We start from the raw sequence: 23,487 nt of genomic DNA, 5'->3' as shown, positions 1-23,487 counted from the left end.
AATATTTTTACAATTTCCAGTTATTTTGGAACAAAGGCAGCTCTAAACAGGTGGGCTCCATGCCTTGATTTAAAGGAACTTTGTCTCTGGGGTTTTCTGGAAGTTTGTTCCAGATTAGAGGAATGCCTCTTCTCAATCTTTCGTTCTGGTTCTGGTTCTGGTGATGCAGAGGAGACCTTTCAGACCTCTCAGGTCTGAAAGGTTGGTTCAACAACAGGTCTTTCATATATTTTGGTACTAAGTTTTCACACCTGATGGTTGGGTAGATTGGGGACCAAAGTTGCAACATTTGTTACATTTTTAGCTGGTGCGGGTTTTTTTCAGACTGCCTTGTGTCAAACCAACCAAAAGCTTTGAAAAACCCATTTATCCCCCTTGGGTCAGCAATTAATTTCTATAAGACAAAATAAAATATTTGGGTTTATTTAGGCCATCAAACCAGAACCTCAAGGTTCTCCGTTGTTGAGTGTCGCTGCAAAACAGCGGAGAAATGACAGCAGCTTCAGACCGTGATACGGAGAATCTCCCTCCCACTGGACTAGAACTGAACCGAATCACACATTAACCTGTTATAGAGAGCAACTTGCCACTGGAAAGTGTCGTAAGATGCCCTGGCGGAGCTCGGATAACTGTTGTGCTGTTCATAGCTGTACTCAAATGATCAGACCAAATGTAATTTGTGGCAGCAAGAGGTGTGTTTCAACGTGCTCCCAAGAAAAAGCCAGAGTTTCTGTGATAAGCGATAGTTGTCATCGCCTACCAACAAAACAAAAAAACACCTACCAAGAAAACAAAAGAAATGTGGCTAAAAATTCTAAACTTGAAGAGAGAACCCAAAATGCTTTATGTGATGCTTTATGTGTGCTCATTTCATTGTGTGGACAAAAAGCCAACGGAAGAAAACCTGCATCTCCGAAGCAACTGAGTTAATGAAGTAGCTACATATGCTAATGAAGGTTATTTGCACACAATAACTGTATGGAGCAGTAAAACAATATTGCAGCATTTAAGATGTGATAGCTGCTATTACCACATATTTTATAGCCTAAGACCTCTGACGAAAGCTGGTTAGCGAGTTGCTAACATGTAAAGAAATGGCGGTTCTGGTTTACGGCAGAAGTCACTCCCATAAATCGCTTGAACACTCGTAGGGGCTTGGAATAAGAAAGAGCTGAATCTGTTGAATTAACATCAAAAACATGAATCCAAGAATTCAAAATGGCTTAAATTCAGTAATAGCATTTTGTCTGGGGATCGTGGTTTGGGAAACACTTCGCCATTGCTTTCGTGGTAATGACAAAGATCAAAATTGTGGTGGGCTTGACCATCACAAACAACTTGAATCTGGTGATGCAGGCTAATGACCGTTGGATCCTTGCAGGTTGTCAACTTCTTGTAAGTGTCAAACATTTGGTTCATGTAATTGCTGATCAAGTGAAGCAGTTTTAGCTAGTCGTTCATTTTCTGTGTTAAATGAGCCGATACTAATATCAGCTCATTTATTCCCAGACTGTAAATCAGGACCTCATTGCAGCTCATCTAGAGATACCTCAGATCAGCGCTAAGGATTTCTATATGACCGGTAATCTCAACGAATTAGTAAAAACGAAACACAGCAGAAAACAATGTTTTGTTGGGTTTGGACTGCAGGAGCGTCTTTACCTGAACGCTTTCACTGCAGAAGCAAATCGGTGTTATTCATGGAGGAAGACGTCTGATTGATATAAGGCTCTCTCTCAACATACATCATCATAGTGACAGCATGTGGCTCTGAAAGCTGCTGGTGCTGTTCAGTATTAATTTCACCTTCGCAGCTGTGCAACCTAACTGTGCCTTCATTCATTCCCATACCAAACCACATAGTGCTAACTTTGAAACACACCTGAGGGTTTAAAGGTTTGTTTGCAGAAAATATTTTTATTCACTGGATCAACGGACAGATTTTACTTTCACCTCAGTGAGTCTGAAACTGATTCATGATCAGAAAATGTTTTATTAATTTATTTTTTGGCATGATTTTTGCTGCCCCCGCGACCCGACCCCGGATAAACGGAAGAAAATGGATGGATGGATGGATGGATGGATGGATGGATGGATGGATGGATGGATGGATGGATGGATGGATGGATGGATGGATGGATGGATGGATGGATGGATGGATGGATGGATGGATGGATGGATGGATGGATGGATGGATGGATGGATGGATGGATGGATGGATGGATGGATGGATGGATGGATGGATGGATGGATGGATGGATGGATGGATGGATGGATGGATGGATGGATGGATGGATGGATGGATGGATGGATGGATGGATGGATGGATGGATGGATGGATGGATGGATGGATGGATGGATGGATGGATGGATGGATGGATGGATGGATGGATGGATGGATGGATGGATGGATGGATGGATGGATGGATGGATGGATGGATGGATGGATGGATGGATGGATGGATGGATGGATGGATGGATTTTTGCTACATTTCAAGTAATGCTGTGTTTCCCCCACAGAGTCGTCTGGCAGCCCACAGATCACAACCATGCTAATTATTTTCCCCAGCATTGATACTTGGGTGCTAATTCTCTGAATCTTTCTAGTACTTAATCTGCTCTTCAATGTGTGTAAACTTGAAATTTACTAGAGATCCTAATTCTCTGTTGAACACAAAGCTGGATTTTTCCAAATTGCTCATTTCTGCATGAATAAATATTAAGGTTTAGATCAAATAATCAAACACTGCAATGTGTGATCCTTCCTTTTTTTGTTGTTTTAGTGGTTTTAGAATCAAAGATCAATTGTATTTTCTTATATTAAAGTTATTTTATGATAACTTAGCAAATATTTATATTAAAACATAAATTGTTAAAAAATGTTATTTAGATCTTCCGTCAATACTTGAGACCTGCTCTAAAAACTCTTAAATGGGCTTATAATGGGCAATTATAAGCCCATTTTAATAGTTAAACTAGCAAATTTACCTTAATAGAGGTTGTGGAGATCATAGGCTACATTCACACAGCAGGTCTTGATGCTGATTTTTTCTTTAATTGCTTTTTGTTCATACTATGAATTAAACCTGACCACTGTCAGACTTCTGTGTGAGCGGTTTAGGACCCCCAGAGCAATCGGCATGTGCAGAAGAAGAACGTTGACATCACACAGCAGCTCTCTGTTTACGGAAGTAATAATGGACATTGCCATCTATGGATCGATTTTAAAGCTAATTCGGCAATGGGAGCTGATGGTATCATCACAAGATCATAGCGAGACGATAGGAGCTAATCAAAAGTAAACACAGCAATAAATGCAGCTTCTGTAGAGACGTCTGTTTGGATGTGATTCACTTCACTGACACAAGCGTCTTTCAGAAATTTCATAATTATGAATTTCAGACATTATTTACGTCGGGATTATCCACGTCTGGCTTCTTCAGGAGCAGAATTATGACGGACGTTTTTCCATCAATGATGTAAAAGTTTAAAGAATGTGACTTGCTTGCTCAGACTCCAGATGCTTTGAAAACAATCGGATAAAGTTTAGCTCCTCATATGGAAGTGACAGATAAAATCTTTAGGGGTTGAAAAAGTTGTATCTGGGTTGCTCAGACCGCCATGAAATGTCACATTTGGGCAAAACAAGTTGATTTGGGTCACCTTGAAAAGACATTTAAAGTATTGTTAACCTTATGAAAAATGCATTTAAACCCCAACTAGTTATGTGGTTGACTTTGTGCTGTTAATTCTTAAACATGTTGTTTCGAAGGAAAACAGCAATTTTGCTCTTAAACTCATACCCAGTAAGTCTGTTATTTCATTTTAAATCCAGTTGTTTTCTGCTTCTTCTGAAGTTCTCTTGATCCAGTTTGCTGCTGTAATGCTCACACGTAAAACCAAGCTCTGACTTTTACTGGTTACAGGAATAGTAAAAGCTCAGGGCAGTGGGAAAAGGAGGGCTGTCACAGCACCGGATGTCAGTTGAGACCAGCCATTTAATCATCTCATACAGCAGCTCGCAGCGTCCGTCTTATTGATGGATTCGGCCCAACAGTGGAGCACTTTGACTGGAGCGTTCAGCTCAGGAACGAGTCAGAAAGAAGCACTGCACAACAAAATGACAAATTTAATTCCACTTAATTTATTCTTAAGTCAAACGTTTTGAGTTTCTTCTCACAAGCTTCTCACATTAGTCTCCTGGGGTTTTGGCCTGTTCATCTTAACATAACCAATGGAATCGGGCCAGGTTTGTGGGCTACATCGCTCACACACACACCTTTTCAGTTTTGTCCGTTACTTTTTCTAGGATTGAGATCAGGGATTTGTGGTAGCCACTCCAAAACATTGACTTTGGTGTTCTTAAGCCACTGTGTAAAAATTTTTCATTTGGAAGACCAATCTGCACCCAAACTTTACGTGGAAATATTGCTGCAATATTTCCACATAATGTCCTAAACACATCACATGGCCAACAGTTGTGAAAACAAGGTAACAGACATTGCATTTTGTCAAGTGCAACCATTCAAATCATCAATACACATTGCATATGCTGGTCAAAAATCAAAGGCAACTCTAAACAGGTGGGCTTTTAGTCGTTTTTAGCGTACTGAATCACCTGAAACTATCTGATTTTTCTTCTTTCCAACTGTAAAGAGACTATTACAGTAATCAATGTAGCTAACAATAAGTGCATTGATGAGTCTCTAGATCTTGTTGGGACATTAGTCCTTTAATCCTGGGAATGTTCTTCAGGTGATATAAGGCTGACTTTGTAACTGTCTTTATGTGGCTCTGAAAGTTCAGGTCAGAGTTCATCACTACACCCAGATTTGGGGCCTGATCTCTGGTTTCTAGCTGTAACAACTGAAGCAGGTTGACTTCACATGATTCTTCTTTAGGTGTAAATATAATTACTTTGGTTTTGTTTCTAGAAGCAATTTGATAACAATGCTATTGATACACTTTGTTGATTTTTGTCCTTAATGTAACTTTCTGAACAGTAATGACTCTCAAAAAGCTCTGACATTCATCGTCCTGACAACATAACCTAATTATGTTGAAGGAGATTTTTGTGCATTGCCACCTTCTTCTCTGCGTTCTCTACCCTTGAAATAATCAATCTTGGTCAGTCAAAGTCTGACGTAAAGCCAGAGATGCATGGAATGAAAAATAATAAAATTACAGTCTCTAACCAAACCTGAAATATTTAAAATTGATAGTAATTTACAACAAAATAGCAAAACAAACTGAAAAAACTGATGGCTGATCAATTTTTTAAAGTGAATTAGAAACCAGACATATCAGCTATGTTCAATTAAAGTAAAAAAATAAAAAATTACAAAAAAGTATTTCATGTACTCTACTGTTTACTAAACTCACTCTAGGTTATTGTGCATAAATCTGGGGCAATACTTACAAAACTACACTATATAAGCATATGATTATTACTGTATGTATATAATAATTACACCTAATAATATTATTAGTCAATTAGTGATGATATTTTTATATTTATGCTAGTTTTGTTTTTTGGTGAAATTTAAAACAAAAAGTATTGTTCATCCACTGTAATCAAAATTAAAAAGATATGGAGATGGGTTAACTATTAATTACAGTTTTATTTGGTGTTTGTATGGATTATACAGGAGTGGGAATTGAATATGCAAAACAAAAGTTTTGACATTATGCTTTGTGCTGTATTTTTTTGTTTATTCAAAAAATAAACAAAACAGAATTTTACAGAAACGTCTGTCTCTCAGCTTTCATAGACAACAGCTTGTCTAACTGTTGGACCATAAAAAAGAAAAATTTAAATGCACTTTAATTGATCGTTTGGAGCTGGAAATGGCTTTCTGTGTTAAAGGCCTCTCTCTCAGCTGAACATCCCATAAAGAGAGCTAACACAGTGAACACAGATTACTGAGAGAGTGAAGTAGGGTTTATGTATGTTTCACTGTATTAAAAAGCAATTTAGCTGCTTTCAATCAGACTGATGTTAAGGGTTGCATTAAAGGTGTCCGGTTATACTCTGTGCTTAATTCAATTAATAAACATCCTCCATCCGATCTTAATTGAGTTTGCCTCCAGACCACAGCACAAGTGGCTGGGAAATGTAAAGCAAACAGAGCAACCTGGTGGTGCGGTTATGCTGGAGTGGATTAGTGGAAACTGGAAGAGAAGAGTCATTATGGGGGTTGGAAATGTCCTTTTAAGTCCCACCCACACAGGGACAATTTTAGGTGGATCCACAAACGTATTTTTGTTGTTAAGGCTGTGAGTTCACACAGATTCAGCACCTTAGACCAAAAAGTATGATTTTTTTTCTTTTATTTATTTATTCAGAGTTGATACATTTCAGAATACTGGTCTTACAAATAACAAAAATTGCGTGTTCAGGAGGGTTGCCAGATCTGACGATCTAAAACCTTCCCAACTCCAAAAAACAGAGTCCACAGTATTACAGCCTTTGTGAATTAAAAAAAAAAAAAATTAATTTCCGCCCAGAAATTCTAAGATATTCTAGAAGGAAAAAGGGAGTTTGAAACGTTTAATATTTGGGCACGGAAACTCAGAAATTTTCAGATTAATTTCAGATTTTCTACAAAAAATGTAACATTTTTCAGTTTCAAAAGTAAAACAATTCCTAGGAAAAGGAAAACTCATAAGTTTTGAGATTAATCTCAAAAGTCTTCTAGAAAAAATATAAAAATTTTGAAGTTTCAAAAGTTGAAAATATTTTCTTCTTTTTTGTTGTTGCTAGGTAATGCCGGTGTTACCTGGAGTTGCTAGGTGATACTGCAGTGCCCTATAAAATGTGACTTAACAGTGGGGAGGTTTTTCAAATCGCTCATTTTCCAGTAACTAAAAAAAACCCATCAAGTTATTGCCAAAAAATGTCTGGGTGGTTTTTTTTAAAACTCTTGGATTGTTTTTAGAAGCAGCAGAGACCCAAATGGAAAAAGAAAAACATGAAATTTGCATAAAATGCCCCCTCTAAGTTCGAAAAAGGGTAACTTCAAAGTAACCCTTGAAGTTTCTAGTCAAAGGTAACTTGTGGGTTTCAGGAATATCGGTCAAGTTCCAGGAAAGTACTGGCCATCCAACGTGTTGCAGAGCGATGCAGTTTTATTTCTCCGCTTGTACATTCATAGTTAGTTCTCATCTCAGTATCTCCTGTTAAAGAAAACTAAGCAGTTTGAAGCGCCAGAGGGAAATCTTTAATGTGGAATCTCCTCAGGAGAAAAGTGAGGCTAAGCGGCTCTGACAGTAAACCGAGGCTGCGGCTGAAACATGTTGGCATGCCAGATGAGATAGATGGCGAGCCCACAGGTCCAGGGAGACGTCTTGTAAAAGTCATCTGTGATTCATGTGGCGAGAGTCGGTTCCCTGGAGGTCTCTGATTAGTACCCTGCTGTGAGAGCCACAGGACGCGTCTCCTACAAACGGCTGTGGACAGGAACGTCTGTGTTCTTCTCACCAAGCTTGCTACTTATTCATTTGAGCGTTTTTTTTTTTCTCCAGACTTATTGTTCTTTTTGTTGTGTTTTTTTGTTTATAAGGAGATTTTATAAGTAAAATCTACGCAACTGAAAAAAATAATTCTGACTTTAATCTCAGAATTCTGATTTTAAATGGACAATTCAGACTTTTTTCTCAGAAACTTGATTTTAGTCTTAGAATTCTGACTTTTAAAAAAACATTGACTGTTTCCACTCAGAAATTTGACTTTAATTTTACCTTTTTTTCTCTCAAAATTCTGACTTTAATTACAGAATTCTGATTCCAATCTTAAAATTCTTTTAATCAAAATTGTTCACATTTTTTCATGCTCCATCAGGCTAATATTGTCTTAAAACTCAAATCGACCAAATAAATTTGGAACAGGCTTTCAGTGTGGCTACTAGGAATGTTTTTTTTTGTTTTTTTTATTATTCTTTTATCGGCTGTTGATTTTTGTTTTAAGGCCCGACACTTCTTTTTTTTTTTTTTTTTTGTTGCACTACACATCTACATACAACAAAGCAAATTGTCATATTCAGGTACAAATACTGAACTGAAAATTAGTCATATAAATATATAAAAGTTCCAAATAAAGAAGTAAAAAAAAACCTGCAGAAGTCATGAAGAAGTATGGATCAAGACCAATTTTAAGAATATAAAATAGTCTGGTTGTTTGAGTAAAGAAAAAAAAGCTGATAAGTTTGCACATCAATTTAAATTTTTTGGAAAAGCTAAGGTAAGATTACCGTTTTCCCAATGTCAGAGTAAATACATTTTATGAAGTAGAAAGGATCATTTTAATGCATAACAATTTGAAATGCTCAGTGAAAGAAATCAAGCCCTGAATGGCCACGTTTCAGACCAGCCCCATTCACTTCCAAGCAGCTCTTGATAAGCCTGAAGTTAAGCTGCTGCACGTTTTCCCCGCTGATATAAACTTCCTTATTCTGTATAATATGTTGGTCTTCTTAAAAGAGCTGAGGTAAAGGAAAACCCTGCGCATATTCACACAATCAGCAGCTGCCATAGTGTTGCTCGCAAATTACATTTCTAAGTCAGTGGTCATTGCAGAGAGAGGGAAAAAATAAATCGGATCCCTCTTTAGGGGCTGCATGACTGTGATTTTTATACTCTGAATATGTATTTTTCTCCAAAGAGTGTTTAAAGTACCTCGTCAAGGACTATGAAAGGTAAAATTAAATCTATATAGCATTATTTTTTGTTTTAACAATGTTAAACACATTATTTTCTACTTGATTTAACAATTGAGCCTCAAACTTGACTTGATCAGTGTTTCTCAACCCTGGTCCTCATGCCCCCTGTCCTGCATGTTTTAGGTATTTCCCTTCTCCCACACACCTGAATTGTATTTCTGGGTGATCCACAGGTTTCTGCAGTACTTAATGATCCTACAATCATTTGAATCAGCTATTCTGGAATAGAGGCATATCTAAAACATGCAGAGCAGGGGGGCGGTGAGGACCAGGGTTCAGAAACATTTATCTAAAAACAAAAAGGGGGAGCAAAATCAACTTAAATCGAATTGATTTGAATGTGAAAAGGAAGGATTTAAAAGCATAATGATTCCACTTTTTTCCTTTCTGTGTTTTAAAAAACACAGGCCGGTAGTTGTGTGGACATCCAGCCGGACCGGTGTCAGTCACATCACGGCCGTCATTGCGCTGAAAAAATAAAACTTTGCAACTAATTTTAAATCTCTCTCTCTTCCGTGCCTCATGTGAACTTTCCAAGTCGCATGCCATCTGTGGACTGAGACGCATGTCAGCATTGTCAGTGGGATTGTGGGTATGCAGCGTGACTAATGCAGACGCGTATCAGAGAAGCAGCCAGTTTGATGTTACAGTCCTCTTCAGGGACAAAACTGATCCATGGCTAAAAAACATTCATTAAAAAAAGGAGCCACGTTCGTGTCAATCTGTTATCTTCTGTACTGATTAAAGGATGGGAATACATGAAAAATAATGCACATATTAAACAGGTTAATTTTCCACCATATGCTTTTTTATTTTAAAATGAAGGAAATTTATTTTTGATTGGTTGTTGACTCATCTTCAGCACTTGAAACTGCATCAATCAGTCTGTCACTGATTGGGTGATATTCAAGACCCACAAATGTCAAGATAGCAATTAGTTAGCAATTAGTGATTAGACATTTTCTCCAGGATATATAAAATATTCTGACCTTTTTAACACCTGTTGAACTGAGGCTCCAGCTACACGTCTGTGGATATTTCTTTAAACAGATATTTTTCTGTTTTTTAATAAATATCTTTGTCTGTACAGTCTGTTTTCTCTATAATTTTATAGTCTCTCATGTTCATACCTTACTATGAACATTTTCTACCCTCAGCATCAACCATTTTCTTCTCAACCATGTTCAATGTTTAATTGCATTTAAACAACAACTAAGTTTTACTTAGGCGTCTGCGGTCATCTTGCATTTCATTCCACTTTTATGTCAGTAGAGTGTGACATGCATCATAATTCTACACCAGAAGAAGCCAAACGTAGTAAATCCAGACGTAAACCCTGGCTGAAGCAAGCAGTGCCGACATGTTGGATGCAGTCTTTGTCTTGGACTCCTGTAAACGGAGCCCTGTTGTGTGACTTCTAACTTGTAGGACACAGACGTCTAACTGCGGTTGCATTTAATTTGGATGAACAGCCATCCAAGAAAAATTGGGATTTCAGAAAAAAAATTGGAATTGAGCATCAAAACCTGCAGTGTGAACATGGCCTTTAACCCTTGTATGTTGAAATGGGGTCCAACTGACCCCACACACACAAAACTTGTATCATTTTCCATAATCCTCTACGTTTGCCTCACTCCTCGCACGCACAAGGGTTAAGTCAGCAGTTCAGGCAGGATGATGATCATCTGCACCTGATCTGGTAAGATAGATGTTCCTAAAACATCTCGTATTAATGACAAAATCTGTTTGTTTTTCTTTTTCTTTTTTTTTTACTTATTAGGTCAACAAGACAGAGGACAAGTCTCTGGAGGAACGGGGTCGGATCATGATTTCCCTCAAGTACAACACCCAGAAGTCTTGCCTGGTTGTGGGCATCATACGCTGCGCTCACCTTGCTGCTATGGACGCCAACGGCTTCTCTGACCCCTACGTCAAAACGTCAGTGTTCAGACACCTGCACATCCTCTCATACACAAAACCGTTTTATGGAGCAAATTTCGCAATATTTAAAAATCATCTGCAACTTCTCTAAATTAGATCTTAAAATGAGCCTTTTAAATGCATCTGTTCTGATGTTATTGGGGCACATTCATACACACTCCAGTTATAATTAGATTTACTTTATTACTTCTAAATGAATAAGCAGCACAGAATATCTTCACGTTTCACATCCTTATGAGTTGCCAAGTTTTGTTCCCTGTTCCAATGCATTTTAACTTTCTAACATTGCCTGCCCTTTAATTTATATTAATATAGATATATATTTCCATTGTGCTTCATCAGTCAGAAGTAGCACAAATCCAAATAATTTGGAAAATGTCTGTTTTTCTTTTAATTGGGCAGCAGCAGTTCAAAAACCTTTTAATGTTTTAGATTTTTAATGATATACAGTTCACATAAAAATTGTTTATTGTTGAGCAGGAAAACCTAAAACCTAAAAAAAAAAAACTGGGAAAAAATCACAATAAATTAACTTTTACATTTTTAACTTAGTAAATTTTGTGGCCCGCCAGCAGTTTAAATATGAAAGTTTGAACAGCACTGCTTTATATCATACATTTGGTGAAATTTGAATTTGTTAGACACAAAATTTGACTTCTGAAAAATGACTTGAGAACATTTGTCCAGACGATTTCTTGACTTTTTAGAGGTTTCTTTTTTCACCAACAGCCAAAAATATAAATATCCAAACAGAGTTGTTAGCCTAAAATAACTTTGGCACATGAGGATTCACTTCCTTTCCTATCCAAACACTGGAAAGCTATTTTAAGCTCGTGCAAGACAATGTAGAAGTGTCGAAATGGATTATCTGGCAGAGCTGATGTTGTAGCAAAAGAGATGTCGACAACCTGTGATTATCCGCAGCTTGAAAGACAAGCGTGCGAAGAGGCCAGGCGAGGGGCTGCAATTTGAAGGAGAGTCCTATTTATCGCACCTGAACATTTTTCCCCGAGTCTTTCATCTGGCTGAGCAATGGAAGTGCAATTAATTTCTGACTCTTCTGTGCACACCCCGAGAACAAAAGCAGGACTTGTTTCAGAAGAAAAAAGCTGGCAAAACATTTTTCAACAGTCTGAGGTGGAGGAAATTTTCATAAAGCCTGAAGGACAGGCAGGAAAACGAGGGATACAAAAGTTTTCGCACCGTTCAGTCATGTTACAACCTCAATCTGCAAAGTGTTTTATTGTATTTTTACATTAAGAAAAGCACAAAAACTGACCTTGAAGATACTTATACATACACAGATGTAAGCATTTCACTGTTGTGCATACTACACTGAGCGTTACTCTGTCAGGTAGTTCTTTTAGCTTTACATCATGTTGTAACGTTATTCCCTCATCAAAAACATACCTGGGGTGTTGCTTTTAGAGCTAAAACAATAGTTAATCATGAAGAATCGATTTGAAATAATAGTCAACTAATTTAGTAATTGGATCTACAGACTCACAAAAGGCTATGTGCTGAAAGAACAACACACTCAGAGCAGTAATTAAGTCAAAACTGTATGAAAAATATATACATTCTGCATTTAAGATGAAAAATCTTCTTTGTCTGTACATATGTTTTACCCAGAATTCCTCAATAAGTGGCAGTTTAATCTCATAGGAGTCAAATTTGTAACAAAAAATAATAATAATCACGTATTAAGCACCTTTTGTTATCCAATTATAAAATGTGACAACTGATTAAATTATTAATCAGTTTATCCAAAAATTAATCAATAGATCAGCCTGGCAGTATACTGATGTAAAGCCAATGTAAGCAGAAAGGGCTAAGTGTTTCACATGTTGACGTTATAGATATATTTTTTAAAGATGACCAAGTGTTCACTAAATGAATTCTGTTCCTCCTCAAAAAAAAAATGTTATTTTAATTTTTAATTTTATCAATGCATGTTTTGTACGCAACATAAAACTAATAGGCCCATATCTAATGAATTACATTAATATTGTGAGATTTTTATGGATATTGGTTATATCCATAGAAATCTCACATATCCAACAATTTTCAATAATTTCATAATAGTTTTGGGAACACTATAGAGCCATGGCTCAGGGAATGTATTCAAACTACCATGCATTCATCAATTCATGTTTAGGATTATCTATTTATATATTGCAGTTTACATTAGTAGAAGTATAGGGCATGAAACTGGCTCCAGCCCACAGGCCCAGATTCTTGTAAATCTGACCGTGGTTAAGATACACAGAGGATAGTGACATTTTTTAGCATCATAACTTCTGCTTGAAGATAGTTTCGCCTGGGGAGGTCACTGGTCCCATTACATGACAACAATTAAACTCACTGCATTGTCCTCATCAACAGTGGCCCCAGCTCCCTCTTCCCTCTGGGCGAAGTGGGTGAGCAATAACCCACTTAGCCTCCCTTAAAGACTCTCTGGTATCTGGGGAAATAACTGGGAGTCTGGGTCCAGTGAGCAGAGATTTTACTGCTGCTGAAACTCTGTAAACCTGAGACAATATTACCAGATATTCTTTATTAAAATGAACAGTTACTGAACAGCATCCACTGGACAGATGCGTTCACAGACGCACCCGGGGCAACGGTGGTCACAAAGAATCTGCTTTCAGCTTTGACTCACCGACTGCCGTCAATGCAAATGGAGAATAAGGAACAAACACCCTGCTGCATGTTTTCAGGAGGCCAGCAACACCTCGATAATTACCAGGAATGTGAGGCGGAACGGTATCGCTTCTTGGTCGTTACACACAACTGCTGCAGGTGCATCGAGACAAGAAATGAGAAAGGATTAGAAAGTCAGTCTCTGTTTCTGCAGATGGTTCTGTAATTAGTTATAATGTTTATTTGTGCTGAGATTCCTCAGGATAGTTTTCACATGATGATCATGACTGGTGAGCAGAGTCGGCTAGTAACTAGTTACATTTACCTGAGCAACTTTTGGGGGGAAAAAATACTTTTAGGAGTTTATTGACTTTATCATGAAGTCTTGCCACTCTTAATTGAGTAACATTTCTGGATCCTCTTCTCACTGTGAGTAACTTCTCAGAATGAAGAAGAAACATTTTTTCACCAAACGCACACACATATACCTGTAGCTTTTGTTAAGGTTTCATAAGTTTTACAGTATATTGAAAGAAATTGATTTGAAGAAATGTTACTTTGTAATCATGTTATTTATCCGAATTATTTTAATTTTGGTCTTTAAAATACCAAAATTTCCAAATATTTTCATATTTTCCATGAATATCTGTCATTCCGTTAAAAATCAAACTTGTTTTAAAAGTCTGGCTGCTTCAGTGAAGATGACCTGGAATTGTTCTACTTCGACTGTATTTAGTTATTTATTCTTTTATTGTTTTCAGTCTTTTAATGCGTAGAAGAAAAGCACCTGCTGCCCTTTGTGTCTATTGGGCTCAGCACTGCCCCCTATCAGTGTGGAATGGTACTTTCTGCCTCAACCTGCATATTTATGACCAATCAGAAAGACTCAATACGTCAAACACATTTATTAGATATATTAGACTGTGGAATATCAGCTCGCAGTCTAATATACTAAAAAGTTAGTTGAGCTAACGCCAGCGCATTAACCGGTAATGGTCAAACACTCCACCAACACAGTATTTATCAGAAGCTAGTAGTAACATTAACTCCATCTTAGATTATATATATTCCCTTGAAAGACTCCAACCCTGAGGACTAATTTAATTTTGACATAAATTAAGTCTTGGGTTGCACAGTGGCGCAGTTGGTAGAGCTGTTGCCTTGTAGCAAGAAGGTTCTGGGTTTGATTCCCGGCCCCGGTCTTTCGGCATGGAGTTTGCATGTTCTCCCTGTGCATGCGTGGGTTTTCTCCAGGTACTCCGGTTTCCTCCCACAGTCCAGAAACACGACTGTCAGGTTAATTGGCCTCTCCAAATTGCCCCTAGGTGTGAGTGTGTGTGTGCATGGTTGTTTGTCCTGTGTGTCTCTGTGTTGCCCTGCGACAGACTGGCAACCTGTCCAGGGTGACCCCGCCTCTCGCCCGGAACGTTAGCTGGAGAGGCACCAGCAACCCTCCTGACCCCACTAAGAAAATGGATGGATGGATTAAGTCTTCAGCCACTTCAAAATAAAAGAATTCAAAATAAAAGCATTAAAATAAAAGTGTAAATGGACATTCTTTAACCAAAACTTTAACTAAGATGTTGAACTTTTTTCAACTAAGAGTTCACACAAAACATCCAACTAAATTAGTACTTTAGAATTTATCTGGAAAAAGTAATTTAGGAGAAGCTACAAGACATTAAACCGTATATAAAATCAGTGTAGATATATGCATATATTTGAGCCTGCTTGTATAAACCCACAATAAATTAAAGCTTGTAAACCAAATTCTAGCTTTTTAAAGCCAGTGAAGTTGAATGTAAAGGACTTGCATGAATAAAACATCCAACTGCAGTAAAGAAAAAATAAACAAGTTTGACTTTGAATTTAAAAATAATTATACATCATATTATATGAGAGATATATGTTTATTACTTATTTTATATCCTTTACAGTATTATTGTTGCATCCAGGTCTATTGAGCAGGTTTAAAATCATTTACTGCTGCGAGATGATGCACACTTTCCTCTGTAAACCCATCAGAAACACATAATAATAAACATTTACAGCTAAAACAGCCGTGTGTAAAATAAAATGTCTGTCTGGCTGAGACAAATGGTCTCTAATACCAGCCAGAGGGTCTTAAAGTCAGGTAATTAGGTGGTTTAGTGTGAATAATGTACTGTAATGTGGCTGGGTCATTAAATGCAAGGTGTTACCACAGCACCCCCTTGAGGGCAGAAGAATATAACAGTAATGCCAGGCTGGAGAAATAGAAGCAGATTAAACTTCCGTCTCCTCTGCAGGTACCTGAAGCCTGACGAGAACAAAAAGTCGAAGCACAAGACTGCTGTGAAGAAGAAGACCCTCAATCCTGAGTTCAATGAGGTAAAAACCACAACTTCCCCTACAAAACCTGCAGTTGGGTTTAATTTATCTCTGTTTTTATGTTTTCAATTTAAAATAAAGGCTCGTCTGGGGATTTGGTTGCTCAGAAGCCAAATCAGAAAAGAGGCACAGTGTGATGATGTTGTTGTTCATGTTTTCCTATTTCTTTTCTTCATCATCATCATCTTTTTGGTAAGAAAAACAAAACAGTTTATAAATCTGAAACCTTTTCTTCCTATATATTTTTATTAGAGCCAATGAGACAGATTACAACAAATGTACAATTCTTATTGAACATATGCACACTTAATATCCACAACACTTGGGGAAAAAATCAGAAATATTTTGAGCCTCAGAGGTTCAGCAGGATATGAAAGGGAACATATTCAGCAAAATTGATATTTAGCATATTTTTATACTTCCATTTGGATCTCAACTGTTTCTAAAAACAGCCCAAGTGCTTAAAAAAACACCCAGCCACAAATGTATGTTTTTAGTGTCTGAAAAATGAGCCGTTTTGAAAACCTCTAGGATCTAATCTCTCAGATCAGTAGGCATTCGTCATTGCCTAGCTCAATTCCCAGCAACCCCAACGGAGCTCTGCCTGTTACCTAGCAACCCAAGTGGAGCTCCACCATGTTTGGTCAGCTGGTTTGACTGCAGAATGTGCTGTACAATGGCTGCTGGAAAAGTTAAATGTTTTGTTGTTTGCTTACCATCCAGAAATCACTTGCTGCATTCTTGTTAGTTATGCAGGAGTCTCTACTAATGCTTTTCAAAGATGTATGGTTGTATAGTTGCAAGTCCATTTGCAGTCATTTTCACATCTGAGTGTAAATGTTGAGTTGGGGGGTGTGGCCAGCAGCACATTATTTGGATTTAAAGTGACAGAGGCCCTAAAGCTGAAATCTCAATATCTAAGAATGATTTTATGCAAAAAATCTAAAGAACATGTTGCTTTAAAGGCCATAAACCTATCCTAACATGTTCAAGGAAGCACAATAGGTCATTTTTGAAGATGTTTTCATGTTTTTCTATTTCCTCTGGATGTCAGGGTGTTTCAGTTTGGATGTATCCGGCCGTATAGAAATGGTCGAACCTTCCCGCAACCTGGCAGCTTGACATTTCCTCTGACATTTTTGGTGCCCGTATTCCTGCATCACCTGTCGGCCTTTCTGTCAGAGTCCAGCATCCTCCCCTGCATCAGGGCAATGATTAAGGTTGAGCAGAAACCTTAATGTGAACTCCAGGATGTTATCTTGTTGTTATGTATTGTTTGGGCCAATTGACCATACCAAAATAATCACAGGCGACCTCCTACTGGTCATTCGAAGACAGATTTGCAAAGATCTAGAAATTACATGAAACTGTCTTAGTGATATTTTAGAGCCTTTTCAAGAACAAACTATTTTTAGTTCACTGTTATTCCCTGAACACAGTCAGATACAGGGCTGGAGATCAGTAAAAACTTACAAATGTCTGTATACATTAGGTAAGTCTAAGCTAACTTCAGTTTTTTTTCTTGCTTTATTCCCTGCAGGAGTTCTGTTACGACATAAAATATGCAGACCTCACTAAGAAGACTTTGGAGGTCACAGTGTGGGATTATGACATAGGAAAATCAAACGATTTCATCGGTGAGTCTGATTCCATCAGCTCCAATTTCTGCTGTAGAAGACCAGGTTTAGTAGGTGTGTTGGTATCCAGCAGCACATCATAGCTGCTGTCCAGCCAAGAGTCCATCTGTTCAGCTTCATTTCAACGTCTCCATAAAAAACTAACTTTATCACTTTAAAATATCAACTTTTATAGACTTCCAGTGGTGGGATCCACTAACTAAAAAGTTAGCTATATTAAGTAACAATTTGTAATTTTGCAATGTGTGCTATGACTGAACTCACAATAAGTGGAAAGGCAAAAAGAAAAAGTCCACAGAGATAGTTTGAAAGTTTCTTCTTCATCTCTCCTGTCTGTGCGTCATCTTCTAGGTGGAGTGTCTCTGGGCATCAACGCGAACGGAGAGAGGCTCAAACATTGGTTCGACTGCCTCAAAAACAAGGACAAAAAAATCGAACGCTGGCACACGCTGACCAATGAGTTACCCGGCTCAGTGAATGACTGAAGGCCTGCACCCGATCCGACCCCTCCACATGCATTTCCTCAGCTCTTCTCCGTTTTTCTCACGTCAGACATCCAACTCCTCTCTTTGGGAAAACATTTTCCTGTTGGGAAAACATTTTCCTGTCAACAGGGCTCAAATTATGCTTTCCACATCTTGTACATTTAAAAACACAACTCGCACAGCTGCTGATGTATTCTCATTTCCCGAGATATTGAGTCAACACGGAGAATGATGGCGGGGTTTGTGCTGTTGACTCGTTAGCTTTTCAGCTTTCTTGCATGATCAGTGAAGATAAAAGAAGCAAATGCTCTCTGTTTGATGAGGCCTTTTACAGCAGCTGAATAAATTTCACCAAACAAAAAGCAGGAGAGAAACAAAACATGTGAAATAAAGCAGAAATGTAGGCGGGAACGTGACTGAAAAACTAAGAGTAGCAAATATTTCCTAATGTGCATCGTATCAAACTAACATTTGCTTCTTTCTCACGTTTAGTGTTGTAAAGATGAACTTGTGTGGGAAGATGTTGCTGTTTAATATTGTTGATTTAAGGTTTTACACAACATACTGAGCAGTAGTAGTAGAGTCATTTGAACATTAACGAGTCAATTTGACAGAATATTTAGGGTCAAAATATGGAAATGAGACGGAAATACATGATAAACACTTTGGTTGACTAAAACCTCTGGCAGAAACTTAACGTCCTTTTCTTGACATGACAAAAATTCATAATCTGTAGCTGCGTTTCCATTACTCGTATGCACAAAACTTTACAGATATTCTGCTAATGTTGAAAAAACTATATTGCAATTGGGATTTTTTCATTAAATGAGAAATGCTATTAAAATCACACATGAATACGTTTGTTCACAAGATACATTATTAAAAAAAATACCATCCTCCAACCACTTCCTGTCATCTTCCTCATCATATTTTCTGCCAGTACTAACATTAAGTTGTTGATCATGACTCGTGATGCCAAAAAATTGCTTCCATTGCAGTTTTATTTTCAAATTCACTCATTTTGATACAGCTGAAAAAACCATTTCATCCTTGCACAAAACCTTTTTATCAAAAACATGCTTTTTTTATTATTATTTAGCAAATTTATTTTCAGAATTACAATTTGTGCAATTACATGGTTGATGGAAATGCAACAATTGACAACCTGCTTGGATTTTGCAATGAACCTTCAATTATTCGTTTACAGAGCTGATAAATTTTGAAATAATCCAATTGTCCAGGTGAGAAAAGTATTCATCACTCCATTTTGAATCACTCCATATATATATTTACCTACAAACCTGCATCCAAATAGCTTTATTGTGTCAGAAAAGTGGTGAAATCTGCCCTTTAAGATTAAGGATAAAAACCACAGAGACATCTAAGGTCTTTTGAGACACACAGAAGTGGAAACATTTACAATCACCAGACTCAAAAAACAACAAAAAGGGTCGTGAACCTGTGGTTTGCTGGGCTCAGAGGCTCTAATCAGCAGCAGAGTGACATTCAGTGGGGACCTGGCTGGTGAAAATCACTTGTCGACATCTCGATGCCGCCTGATTGGACAGATCCAAATGTGCTTACAGTGTAGTGTTTACACTGTTGAAAATGGTTTTCTGCAACAGTGTGGAAAGGTGATAGGGTTTCTGTAAAGTTTTAAATTAGCCCTTAGAAACTCCAAAAAAATACACCCAGATCTTTGGGCTTTAACTATTTTCACTTTTCATTCCTTCCTTCCACCATTTATTTCCAGTTTTTTTTTTTTTTCTGGTGCCATTGATGTAGTTCTGGTTAAACTACAAGTACCATGATGCAGGAAAGCATAAGACATTTACAACTAGTTCATAGTGTATTGAGGCTTTTTAAATATCAAAACATTCATGATAAATATTAACTATCAGCTCCTCTGCTATGGGAGTGCATCCATTTATTGTATTTTTGCAATGTAAGTAATTCCCTGTGAGGTTTATTTATTTTACTGCTAAAAGCAATAAAATAAAAGTGTAAAAAAGAAATCATGAAACACTAAATTTTATCTAAAAATGCCATGAACATGAAAATGCAATGAACACTAAGCCTGACAAAATAGGCAATCAATTAATGGCATGATAAATTAAAATTAGCTCAATTCTGATGATTAATAGTTTTGAAGGACAGTTTTGTTTTTGCAGAGACATAATCCACTTTATTTGTTTTTGGTTGCATTTTATTTTGGATATTTAAAATATCTTCCAGTTCCGGTGTTAAGTGTTTACAAAATTAAAGTTGCGATCGCCTGGGAACGCCTTGGGGTTCCCCCAGAGGAGCTGGAAGAAGTGGCTGGGGAGAGGGAAGTCTGAAGCTGCTGCCCCCGCGACCCGACCCCGGATAAGCGGAAGAAAATGGATGGATGGATGGATGGATGGATGGATGGATGGATGGATGGATGGATGGATGGATGGATGGATGGATGGATGGATGGATGGATGGATGGATGGATGGATGGATGGATGGATGGATGGATGGATGGATGGATGGAAGTTGCGATCAATTGCGATTTGAGACTTAACTTACATTTTAATGCCATTATTAAAGATCATTATTAATGAGATAAATGACACAGAGGTATCATTTATCCAATTAATTACTGGGACAATTTATCACCCAGCAAAACTTATCATGACAGACCTACAGGACACATTGTCTCCTGTCTGTAGCAACAAAGCTGTAAAGAGCAGACAAGGCCGAGTCCAGGGAACTTGGCATGTTACTAAAAGGTCACTCACATATTTTTCTGAATTTATTTAGGTAAGAAATGGTCCTAGAAAGTGTTGCATTGAAATTATTTAAGTCTGCAGAAACCCTGAGTGGACACTGACATAAAAAAATACAAGAAAGTATTATTAACATTCAAAGCATGCATTGTTTACAGTGATCTGTTTATGCAAAGACAAAATCAATTTATGCAGAATTTGCAAAAAGATTGATGGGAAGAGTTTTTAACACACCTACAGCCTGTGTTTGATCTCACATGTATCAGACAGAATGTATGTCTATGCTGTAACAACACTAAATCCTACCAAGTATTTTTGCTTAGTTTCTAGCACAATTTTATTAGTACACTTGTAACCCAGGACTTCACCACCAGTGGAGCTAGTACTTTTACATCAATATGAAATAATTATGTACTTAAAACAAGCTCATTTATCTTGCTGAAAAGTTACTCGTAAGTTAATTTTCTCTTATTTTGAGCATGCTAAAATATTTGCACAAGAAACTAGACCAAAATAGTTGGTAAGATTTGTGTTTTTTCAGTGCATAGCCCTAGTGCTTAGAAATGTTCATTTTGTGTTTACCGACCTGCTCCTATGTTTGAACAGAACTTAAATAATTCAGTTTTTAATTATCTTATGTGGAGGACTCAGTAGTTTGGGATGCATGTCACGTGTTTGTGATTTTTACCACTCTGAGTGCGACCTTTTCTGCATGGCCACACACTCACCACACCACATGTCTTGTAAATTTCCACTGCACGCTCGTTGTAAAACAGACTGGGAAAACCAAACAAAACAAACAAAAAAAAAAAAAAAAAAAGAAACGGTTCAAAGATCAGAATTCCTGTCGGGCTCGTCATTTAGCTAACAGCTTCTTGTCCCTAAAAGTGATGGACTCTGCTTGTTTTACAGGAGCATGTCGATGCCGTCGGCGCGGCTGACAGTTTTAGCGATCACATCATTTTATCTCACTGATTACAGCCGGTCGATAGCTATGAGCAGCACTGCTGTCCCTTTGTTTAATGATCTAACCATGGCTTCTCTGTTACTGTTTGAATTATTAGATCCCATCCATTTACTTTGATTTTTGTTTTTTCCTTATATCACCTTTATAGCAGCTGGGGACTAACGTCTTTAATTCTTCCCATCAGACGTCACGCCTCTGTTTTCCCTAAGTGTTAACAGCCTTTCCAGCCACATTGATTTATGGCCATGAAACCTTGTTGGCATCTCAATATTCTCCTTGACACGGTGATCCCTCTTGCTCTCTGGTGAATACGTAATGAATACAACCAACACGTGGTTTTGGTTTTGTAACCTGTCTGCCTTTGTGTGCAAGCTCAATATTATGAAACAAACGGGAAAAAAAAGAAAATCTTAAATGCATGCATATGTTCATGGTTTTGTCATGAGATGACTTTGCCTAATGTTTGATACTGTTTTTTCTGTATAAAAGAAAATATTTGACTGTGGATGCTCTAAAATTACGCTAAGAGTCGGTTTTCTTCTGGACAACATTTTGTACCTTGGAACACTATCGCATTGCCTGTTTGGCTGCTGTATTGACTATTTGAACGCGTGACTTGATGTGAATTAAAATCCCTCGTTTTGTTTGTTGTTCTATTTCCTTTTTAATACTCAGGCACTTGTTTGAAATTTTTTCTGGTTTGTTGAATGTATGAATATAAATGCATTGTATCAAATTATATTTTAGTCCTTTGCCAGACGGAGAGCATTTTGTCTTTTCTTGCTTCTGTTGACAGTGTGGTTCTGGAGTTCGTCCATTTCCGTTTGTTCTGCTATCATTTTAATTAGAAGTCATCAAAGGTCAGCCAAGTTGATCTCTTGTGAGATCATGTATTTGCAACATACACAACAATGAACGCAACTAAACAAACAAAAAAACCTCAACACAAACAGCCTAAAATGTATGGAGTGTTTAACGGTGCAACTTGAATATACAACTTAAAGAAATACTAAAAAATAGTTCAGGGCAATTCAAAAATTGTGAATGTTTTCAAAACAGAAGTCAGCTTTTGGCTTGACAAAATATAAGAACTTATAAAACAATTTTGAAAAAAACTGAAAAAAATTATGAATTTAACAGTTTAAAGAAGTGACATTTGTCTATATGATGTCTGGCTACTAAGAAATTGTTTACAATAATCAATGTTATGGTCACTGATAAAAACACAAAATTTAACCTCTTGTATGGTTAGATCTCTTAATGGTATTATTCTATGACTGCAAATAAACTGCTTCACATGCAGTATTTAAAACTAGGCCCTTTCATTTTTTCATCTTGTTTTGTAATGCTTGTCAAAGTGAAGCATCTCAAATACAATAAGCATCTCCAGCTTTACATGAGCTGGTGATGAACTCGCTCCCTTACAGAGGGAGATCGTTTATGTTTGATGGGTTTTAGTTTTAATTGACAAGAAAAAGAAACGAGGAAGCGAGCATATTATGGCAGAGGGACTATATTCAAATACTGTCAAAAAATACAGTGAGGTAGATTTAAATATCTATTTCTACTATATCTGTATCACATGTCATGTGACTATTAAGTCTTAGTCACATGACACAGATTGCCTAAAATGTACATACAGGACGTGCAGGGGCACCTGATGCCTCCAGGGCAAAGTCTTTAAAACGGCCTCTGCACTAATACTTTTCTTTTTCGTCTCACGTTTCAACTCTTGTGAACGAATCCTCATCTTCAGTCTGTGCTAAAACTTATATCTAAAAAGATAGAGGGATAGACGGAGAGAGAAGTAAAAGACAGAAAGAATAACCTTTTATATCCTCTACTATCCTGTCTAACTGGTTCGTTCTTACTAACATCAGCCTGTAAGACGAAAATAAAAAAGGTTTAGTTTGAATCTACATTAAAAGCAGAATCTGCTCATAAGTGCTTGTGGTAATGCTAACATCGATGTTA

At 37.3% G+C, this 23,487-nt stretch overlaps 1 protein-coding gene across 2 annotated transcripts in view; it reads left to right on the top strand.

Moving 5' to 3' along the window:
- doc2b (double C2-like domains, beta) overlaps positions 1 to 22,276 on the top strand; it is a 116,041-nt gene extending 93,765 nt beyond the window's left edge. For both annotated transcript variants that reach the window (XM_008428512.3, XM_008428516.3), the window contains 4 exons: positions 10,498 to 10,655; positions 15,590 to 15,671; positions 17,212 to 17,308; positions 17,660 to 22,276. In XM_008428512.3, coding sequence (XP_008426734.1) covers positions 10,498 to 10,655; positions 15,590 to 15,671; positions 17,212 to 17,308; positions 17,660 to 17,793 — 471 coding nt within the window. In that variant the 3' untranslated portion in view covers positions 17,794 to 22,276. The remainder of the gene's footprint in view (positions 1 to 10,497; positions 10,656 to 15,589; positions 15,672 to 17,211; positions 17,309 to 17,659) is intronic.
- Positions 22,277 to 23,487: the final 1,211 nt, after the last annotated feature.

Source organism: Poecilia reticulata, chromosome 14 (genome assembly GCF_904066995.2).
Source record: "Poecilia reticulata chromosome 14, P_reticulata-male-v2, whole genome shotgun sequence".
Lineage (NCBI taxonomy): Eukaryota > Metazoa > Chordata > Actinopteri > Cyprinodontiformes > Poeciliidae > Poecilia > Poecilia reticulata.
This window is presented reverse-complemented; position numbering and strand designations above follow the sequence as displayed.